Raw genomic sequence first — 9,837 nt, forward strand, 5'->3', positions numbered from 1 at the left:
TTTTTAAAGTCGCCACAAAGCCGTGAACGCTGCACACAGAACAGAACGAACCGCAGCACAACCTACGGGTCTTCCACTGAAATCTGTCCCAGACTGATTCTACTGAACAGCAAATTATCTCATGAGCCACTGCACAGATTTTAATGAACCTTTCAGGAAATAACTGCTTAACCCAGTTCAAGATGGCCGCCACAGCCCCTTAGAAAACATTCAAAATGGCTATAGTTCAGTGAGTTTTACAGATTTGTTTTGCTTCAATTTGGAGTGGCAGTAGCCGAGTGTTGATCTGAGCACTACACGTTAACTTTAGCGATACTCGTTGGAGTCAACCCTGTTTGTCTGTTAGCAAAATAACTCACGAACCAGCGGACAAATTGATATGAAACTCTCAGAAAGTTGTCGTTGGACGTACGTCTACAACTGATTACCTTTTCGGAGGCAATCCAACTTGTTGTGGCCGCCACAGGAAGCTGACTTCACAAACATGGCTATTACAAAGTCGGTTTTAAAGATACTGAGCAAACATTCGATGTGGTAGTCGCTGAGAGTCATTCACAACACATAATGAAAGTGAAAGCTATGTGAGATAACTCAGAGGTTGTGCATAAAGTTATTTATAAGTGCATAAGACGACATTAGTCTAAAACTCTGGTGTGAAAGATGGCGGGCGACATGCATTCCTTAAAGAAACATTAGGTCTTTACTTACTTTGTGATTTGGGGCTGGAATCACACTGTTTTGCGTCTAAATCCTCTAAAAGCCTTTTTGTTTTGGATCGTCTCGTTCGGACCTCTAAGGAGTGGGTCGACTTCTAAACGCCGCTTTATTTGTTTTTATTTTTATTATTTATTTTCCTCATGTGTGCATAAAACAATGCCGGGGTCTTTCTGTTGAGGTGTAAGCGCCTTTTCCTCCCTTCGCAGCTGCTAAGCGTGGTGTGAAATTGTGAAACGTAAAGCCAGTATTACCCTACGACGGTTATGCAAGAGCATATGAAATGTGAAATTGGCAAAAGGATTAGGCTTTGTGTGAGACCCTCCAAAAAAAAAAAAATGGAAGAGAAGAGCGGGCTGAAAGGAAGAACGGCCACTGAAGACGACGCAGAAGTGACCAATAAAAATAAAGATAATTAGCAGCAACCTTGGAAGTGTTTCATTCATCATCTCGTCAACCACTGGACAGAATTTATCGAGATTTCCAGAAAGTAAAAACTGACCGTACATCTGCAACTGATTAATATTTGGAGCCATCTGATTGAAAATGGCTGCCACGGCTAATCAACCTGAGAGAACACATAATGGCTCAATAAACGGTTGTTGAGCTGAACTCTGAGCGTCCTCTGAGCAGGGACAGATCGTTTAAAACTTCGTCACGAAGCTCAACAGGCATTCCTTTAAGGAAGCCTAGTTTTGTTTGTTTATTTATTGCGAGGGGCTTTTAAAAATGATTTTAAGTTCTCCATCTTTCCAGGCGAAAGATCAGCAGTTTTCAAAGTAAAAGCGCCAGAAAACTCCCCGCATATTTTTAATTCCCGTTGAAAACGGCACACAGAGGCAGAGTTTGAACGCGTTTTCATGTTGTAAAATAATCTTATCTGCTTTGAAACATTTTTTAAGACGTTTATCTTGCGTCGCAAAGAGTTTTTGATGAGAAATATTTAACAGAGATTCTGTGGAGGGATTTAAAAGTGTTTGTTTTCTTCTCTTTTTAAATCATCTTAAATGATATATTCTTCCTTGATGTTAAACCTGATAAAGACACATTTTAAATGCATAACAAGCCAAAATATTCCAAATTTGTTGAACGTAACAGTTGCTGTTTTTATTTATTTTACACATGCACAAAAATTTGTTCAAGATCCAAATTTTTTAATTTTTTTTTTTCTGCTCAGGCAGCACACAAGCCAACCTTCAATTAGGCACATTTCTGCTGAATATGGCTGGCCCGTTTTATTTATTTCCATTTCTGCAGCGTTCACTGATGCTTTATTTTGAAAACATTTTTTCTCTGTGCTTAAAAGATGAAAATTGATTTGTATTAATTTATTTTTGGTAATTATGGTCAGTGCTGGTGAAGATGATTTTAAAAATTAATTTCATGAAAATAATTAACCCCGGCGGGAGCATTTTGGGGTAACATCCATAGACATGTAGGATAAAATTGAGCTAGATGTGGTTTAAAAAATAAAAGCTTTGTAGATGTTTTTAAACCATGCTGTAAACATCAATGAAAAGTTTATATTTGGCTTTAATTTGACAGAAATATTTTGCATGGTTTATGACTTTGCCCGTACAGAAAGACAGTTTTCCTTTTTTGTCGTTTAAAGGCGACATTATTTTGAGAATGCTGTAGTAACTGTGCTAAGCCTGTACGTGACGGCAAAAAAAAAACTAGGAGTAGAGGGTGCGCAGAAAGCTTACACGCTGGATAAACGCAGGAAAAAGAAGAGGACGCCCTCGGGTCTTAGGTTAGATTTCAGCCATCTGTGCGAAAACTCAATGTTTTGGAGTTTCATCTAAAAATACATCTTTTTATGGCTCCTGAAACGCCGTTTTTGTATGGATTCAAGACTGAAACGACTCAAATCTTATCGCGTATTCGCTGAACGAGCTCTCCTTACGAGTGACCGAACAAACCAGCCACGTCAGAGAGAGCTCTGATTGGCCGAGGCTTTGCCGCCATGAACCGTTTCTGAGATGAGCTACAAGTGATTAATGTATCAGACTGTGTAGTTCGTTAAAAGTATGACACTTGACGGACCTGACAGAGTATCCTGCTGTGGAATTTTCTTTAACAAGAGATTTTGACTGAAAGTTGTACAGCCTGAGAAAACATTCAGCTGTTGGATGAAACCTGAAGCACACAACAGGTTGTTCCTCCTTTTATACCGGCTTGTAGGCATATTCTGGTAAATTTCCATATAGTCAGGAGGGGGTCAGGGGGGGAACAAAGGGTCAGATAGCCGACCAAAGAGGAGGTAAATAAAACCATGAGATAACCCAGACTTCCTGGCCGCTGCACCCCAGAGCCCTATACAGATAAGATGAAAGGCGTTCTAGCATTTTAAACTAAATCATGGTGATATAAACACTCTTTGTGTTTTTCCACAACTCACAATTAGGTTATATGTATCAATCTTAACTCACAGATTTTATTTCCTGTTACAATGCTCATGGCCAAATATGGCCCAGGTGCCATCAGTTGGCTTACACTATATTAAACCTTGTTTTTTTTTTTGTTTGTTTTCTAAAGTTGTTGCCTCTAAGCTCAAACTGATATACCTCATCTTCTAGTCTTGAAAGATTTCCTTATGGAGCTGCCTGCAGTAGTGGTGGTGAAAAGAAAAAAGAAAAAAAAAGCCATAAAATCTAAAATAAATGTTTCTTCAACCTCCGCGTTCACAGGTGGAGGTGAGCCCGCTAGAGAACGCCATAGAGGTAATCGAAAACAAGAACCTGCAATTACGCACATTGATCACCCAGTGTCAGAGCCGGCAGATGCAGAACATCAACCCCCTCACCATGTGCCTGAACGGGGTCATCGACGCCGCCGTCAACGGGGGGCTGGCCCGCTACCAAGAGGTACGAACGCCGTCAGAGGAGTGAGAAGCAGTGACATATAGATTGCCTAATGATGTATGAAGATGGGACGTATGAAGCGAAGGGTTGTGTGGGAAAAGGGAGCATTTTGTGAAGACGGNACTGAATGAATGGATGGATGAAGAATAATGCATGATGTATGGATGGACAAATGCTTGGAGAGATAGATGAACAGCTGGATGGATGGATGCATGAGCGGCTGGGCGAAGGCTTGATCGAATTTATAGATGAGCGGAGCGCCAGAGTAGGGAGGGGTGGAAGCCGAAAACGAGATAGATGGCCGATGCTGGAACGGGTGGATGGAATGGAGCTTTCAGTCAGCGGGACGGATTTGGGTGGGGGGGGGAGGATGGATGAGGGGAGAAAGTGGGGTCACGTCAAAAAGGAAGGCAAAAAGAGGAATGGAGATGAGAAACGTAAAGAGACGGATGGCTAATAACAGCGAGCCGAACGAGGTGGGAGTGTTTACACAGCTGCTGTTTTATACGCCGAAATGTTAAAAAGCAGATTGGTAGGAGAAGAGAAAAAAAAAAAAAAAGTAAAACATTGCCAATCTCACTGGCAAAACATTTGCATCTACTTCAGCTTCCTCAAACGCCACTTGAGAGATTGCTGGATAACAGCACAGTACGCTCCGGTTTCCACGAAGAGCACAACAGCCACAAAAAGAAAAACAACTTAAAATCTACTCAAGAAAATTGTTTTTACCCTCTACAAACTGAGTGGACTCGGCTCCGTGTCGCATAGCAACTGCTGGGAGCGTGCATCTGGGTCTGCGTTGGGGAAGAATATATCGAATCTGTGTGCTTGTCTGAGCAGAGGCAGATTTTTTTAGACATTATAGGATAGTAATATAACTGCACCAAGGGTCACTTCCTGCTGTGATTTTGTTTGAATAAACCTAGCATATGGGTTATTTTTAGCTTCCAAAATACTCAAAACCCTTTTATTTGCACTCCCTGTGTTCAAGCCTCAATATATATCCAGCTTTTTTTCTCTTATTAATTATATTCTTACACCATAAACATAAAAACAATAATTTCCACGAGCTTGGACACAAGTGGTCCTTTTCAGCAGCTGACATCGACGCTTCTTTTTCCCGAGCGGCATACATCAAGTCTCCTCCCGCAGGCCGCACCTTTAAATCTAATCATTTCTCCCCCCCATAATGCCGATTGACAGCTGTGGAGACTCGGCTACAAATGAGGGAGAAATTGTCGTTATTAATATTCAGATTTATTGCTCTGGTTTGAGCTGAAACCCTTTGGGGGGAATGCTGTCTGATTTATTTCCCCCTCCCACCAGCGTTCCCTCTCTAATTGGACTTTGCTAATGATTAACTGAGTCGCTCGGCGGAGGGGGTCCCGCTCGCCACGGCCTGACAAGAAATTTCCATCATTTGTGCAAGATTATTGATAAATTTCGCTGCCTTTTTTAGATTCTTTCAGTAGAATATCCACATATACCTGTAAGACCTCTGAAAAGCAGTCTGACAAGTGACTACCTTGATAGAAGATGTTACGAGACAACATAATGAATTATGCTACACTATGGTACAAGACAATACAACATGATACAGTAAAATATAATACGGTACGATACAAGACAATATGACATCACATGAGATATTATGAGCAAATTGTAACAAAAGGGGTGAAAGTGGTCGTTAACACAAGCTTCCTGTGGATTATAAACTAATTTCGGCTCCTTGATTGGTCGATCCATAAGGTAAGATAAGGGTATGGTTAGTGGATGTGGGCCGTGAGGAGTCTGGACGAGTCTACCCCATTCCCAGCTTTGATGAGGCCGGCTGTAGAACTGTGTGGGTAATACCCAGTAGTCCGAGAAGGTCCATTCCTCTTTGACGGTGAGGTGGAGGGAGCCGCTTTGTTAGGGCGGCTCTACGGGACAAAAAGGTACGATATGACCCAACACAGGCTGATCCAATGCAATACAATATATATTATATGACCTGGCACAGTATGGCACAGCATGATGCAAAATACTCCAATAAGATCCAGTAAGTATGACACATTTCAGGATGATTCAGTGAAATACGACATGAGACAACATAATATGATACACAGTATGGTACGGAAGGGTTGCCGGTTCGAACCTCCGCTCCGTCCGTCTCAGTCGTTGTGTCCTTGGGCGAGACACTTCACCCGCCTTGCCTACTGGTGGTGGTCAGAGGGCTCGGTGGCGCCGGTGTAATGGCCGCCTCACTTCTGTCAGCCCGCCCCAGGGCAGCTGTGGCTACGATGTAGCTCACCACCATCAGTGTGTGGATGGGTGGATGAATGGGTGAATGAGTGATTGTAGAGTGAAGCGCTTTGGGGTCCTTGGACTAGATAATGGCTGTACAAGTGCAGGCCGTGTACCATTTACCATATCCAGCAGTCACAGAGTACACCCTGGACAGGTCGAGAGTCCATCACAGTACATTATGATATGATACAATGAGAAACGGCTATATAATATAATACAATATAATATAACCCATTCTAATATGAGACAATATGTTACAGGTAATAAAGTATAAGACAGTATGATACAGCATGATGCATTATAATACAGGGTTTCCCCCAGAAAAGAGGCTAAGCCCGATGGTAGGTGGCCGTTCGCCGACCGTGGTTTAGTAAAAAAAAAAGATTAAAGTTGACAGGTAAGTTGAAAATATGGCTATTTATTATGTGATATATTGTAAAAAACAAAAAGGCACTTTTGAAATACTTTTTAAAACAAAAATAAATACTGATTGTTTGCACCTAATTTAAGTCGCATTAACAAATAAATTAAATTACCATAAATGAAAAAGTGCAAACAAAGCACCAACACACGTCTCACGTCAAGGCCAGAGAACCAGAGAGATGCTGTACTGTACTGTGCTTTTTGTGGCACAGGCTGCACGTTGGATCACTACATGAAACAACAAAACGAAACATATCTACTTCTGAATTTAATAGCATCATTTTACTGGTAAACAAGGATAATATTTTCACTAAGCACAAAACATGACGTATTTAAAAAAAGAGATGATGCATATATTACAAAAATGATGTATTTATAATAAACAAGTGGAGCTTAGCACTGGGGGAAACCCTGTAATACAATATGACACGATACAATATGATATGTTAATGTACAATATATGATATTGGTATGGTGGCCCTGAAGTGCAAACCACAACAACATTAATGAAGCACGCAAACAAAAGACTAAGCACGCAAACAAGAAAGGAAACACACAAACAAAAAACGAAGCACGCAAAAAAAAAAGACGGAAGCACGCAAACAAAAAAGGAAACACAAACAAAAAACGAAGCACGCAAAAAAATGACGAAGCACGCAAACAAAAAAGGAAGCACGCAAACAAAAAACAGAAACGCAATTACATTAACAAACCGGAAGAGGTAGGTCCCAGTGGGAGACCTGAGAAATCGCTGATTGGACGAAACCACTTTTGAGCCGGAAGTTTTTCTGGTTTTAGCTCGTTTGTTGAAAATATTGTAACACTTTCCTGGTTATGCGTTAGCTCACACAAAGGGCGACTCTCGTGGAAGCTGAACAGTTTTTATTAACTCGCTGTTGTCAGCCACAGCTACGCCTTACAGACACACACACACAAAACAGAGGTTATTTTCCCTCCCTTTTCTTTCCCAGCCTCCCCTACCTCCTGTCGTGAATCAAACCACAAAACATGATATAAATCTAACTGCAGAACATTCTACGACATGAATGTTATCGGTTATTGGTTTCGTCCAATCAGCGATTTCTCAGGTCTCCCACTCGGACCTACCTTTTCCGGTTTGTTAATGTAATTGCGTTTCTGTTTTTTGTTTGCGTGCTTCGTGTTTTGTTTGTGTGTTTCCTTTCTTGTTTGCGTGCTTCATTAATGTTGTTGTGGTTTGCACTTCAGGGCCACCGTATATTGGTCCCTTTTGGTGATTTGACGACTCTAAATATCGTTTATGCAATAAAATAATTTTATATTTCCATCTGTCTCAACTTAATAAGAGAGGAGCGTGCTAACATGTGCCGTGCACGCAAATGTTCCACCTTGATAAAAACGACTCATCTGATGAGGTTTTGAATAATAAGTGAGTATTTATACTCTGTAAGCCTTTGTCACATTTGATAGGAATCGGTGTGTGTGTGTGTGTGTGTATAGATGCACATGTCTGAAGCAGCCTTGAGCATCTTTTCTCTCAGTCTGCCTCTTTAGAAACAGACAGCTGTGTCCTTGAGAGGAGCTGTACTGCGCTTTTTGTGAACACCCCCCTTTTACCTCTCAGCGCCTTCTTCTTCTTTTATTTTTTTTCCTTCCTTTCCGCATTTCCTTCTGGGGCAGATTTGAGAGCAGATTGCGAGCTGGGCTTTTCATCATCTCGTCCTCCCTTCCCTCAGACGCAGACTGAAAAGGATTTGCTGTAATCTGCCGACGTATGACAAGTCTTGATGCTATTGTAAACAGCAGGGAGCTGGCAATTAATGTATGGATGCAATAAATAAGCACGTTATCATCAGTCAGGGGTGTCTGTGGTATTTTATCTTATCTGCTTCAAATACAAGACTCCTTCTTTGTAGAAGTAGTTTAAGAGAGTGAATAGAAGATGCAGAATGTGAGAAATAATCTATTTTCTTTTTTGTTCCCATGCAGGCCTTTTTCGTGAAGGACTACATCATGAATCACCCGGAGGATGGCGACAAGATCGGACGACTGAGAGAACTCATGTTCGAGCAGGTTAGCAAAAAAAAAAAAAGAAAAAAGAAAGACCTGTTGGACGATAGGGTGAAACATGCAAACGTCCAAACAAGAACTTTTTCCTTTATGTCTGCGTTGTAGGCGCATATACTGGAATACGGCCTCGCTGTTCATGAGAAATATGTTCCCCAAGACATGAGACCTCTCCACAAGAAGTTGGTGGACCAGTTCCATCTCATGAAATCCAGTTTGGGCATACAGGTGAGCCAAAGAAAGCATTCCAAACCGCAAAAAATATGGAAATCAGTGATAGATTTGGACATTGGGTATATAGACACATTACAGCCTGGGACGTACCTGGTAGAACTTGGTATGTACCAAATTATTGGGTACATACCCTGTAAGTACATAGAAACAACTCATTTTGTAATACAGCCAGGTGTCATAGATACCGGGTACATGCCCAGTTCCTACAGGATGTGTACCCCGTAGGGAAGAGAAAGTGAGGTGAAATTTATTTATATAGCACTTCTCAGTAACAAGGCAATCCAAAGTGCTTTACAACACAGAATCAAATACAGATAAAAACATCAAAATCAAATATAGAAATACAGAAATCAAAATCAATCATGTATAATCTAAATGAAATATAAGATCATCTAAATAAAGTCATGAAACTAAACATATCTAAACATGAGCTAAGACAGTCAAAATAGTAGCTAAGATAATCGAAATAAAATCATGATAAAGTTAAAGCTGAACTAAACAACAATTAGGAATCTAACAATATCTAAGCTAAGAAAAGAGATAAACTAAACTAAATGTACAGGAAGGCTAAATAAGCTAACATGAGCTGAATCATGGTATTGCGAAACTAAAGGTACAAGAGGCTAACTAATAGTACTAAAGGCCAGCTAAACAGCCAACATTAGTATTGCTAAGATAACTAAACTAAGGTAGTGAAGGAAGGGAGGGAGTTATGTACCTAGGGACTTAGTGCTTACCGGTATGTTTCTGGTACTTACTGGTCAGTACTTGGGTAACAAGTCACTTCATAATACGTCCAGAGTGTGTACTTCGAACGCACCGGGGTGTATTACGAATTGCTTCCAAATTTTATATTCAAACTAATTTAGTAAAACTGAAATGTTTCATGTGTTCCTTTAATTATTAACTAAAGTCTTTACAGAGGCACAAACTGAAGCTGACAACAGAAAGCTTCTGCTGTTTTCCACTTCCGAGTAAATGACCCCTACAGTCCTCCAAAGGAGAACGCCACCCCTCATTAAACAACCTCCCCTCAAGTAGTTTATTTACGTACCTCACGCTGGCACGGGGAGGAAAAAAAAAAAGCATTTAATCACTTTAACTTCTTCCTCATTTCCAAACCCCCAGGAGTTTCCAGCATACGTACGCGCAAGCCCGGTGCACTTCACCAATGGGAGCCCGCGAACGTGCAGGAACTCGGTGCCCAGCATCATCAGTCCGGACGGCGGCAGAGGGGTTGCCAGGCGGAGGTGATGACCCCCCCCCC

The 9,837-nt window shown here is 41.1% G+C and overlaps 1 protein-coding gene across 1 annotated transcript in view; it reads left to right on the top strand.

Annotated features, from left to right (window-relative positions):
- dock4b (dedicator of cytokinesis 4b) overlaps positions 1 to 9,837 on the top strand; it is a gene marked incomplete in the record, with an annotated part of 144,040 nt that overhangs the window by 114,436 nt on the left and 19,767 nt on the right. The window contains 4 exon segments of the mRNA XM_025007753.2: positions 3,405 to 3,581; positions 8,259 to 8,342; positions 8,445 to 8,564; positions 9,699 to 9,820. Coding sequence (XP_024863521.1) covers positions 3,405 to 3,581; positions 8,259 to 8,342; positions 8,445 to 8,564; positions 9,699 to 9,820 — 503 coding nt within the window.

Source organism: Kryptolebias marmoratus, linkage group LG18 (genome assembly GCF_001649575.2).
Source record: "Kryptolebias marmoratus isolate JLee-2015 linkage group LG18, ASM164957v2, whole genome shotgun sequence".
Lineage (NCBI taxonomy): Eukaryota > Metazoa > Chordata > Actinopteri > Cyprinodontiformes > Rivulidae > Kryptolebias > Kryptolebias marmoratus.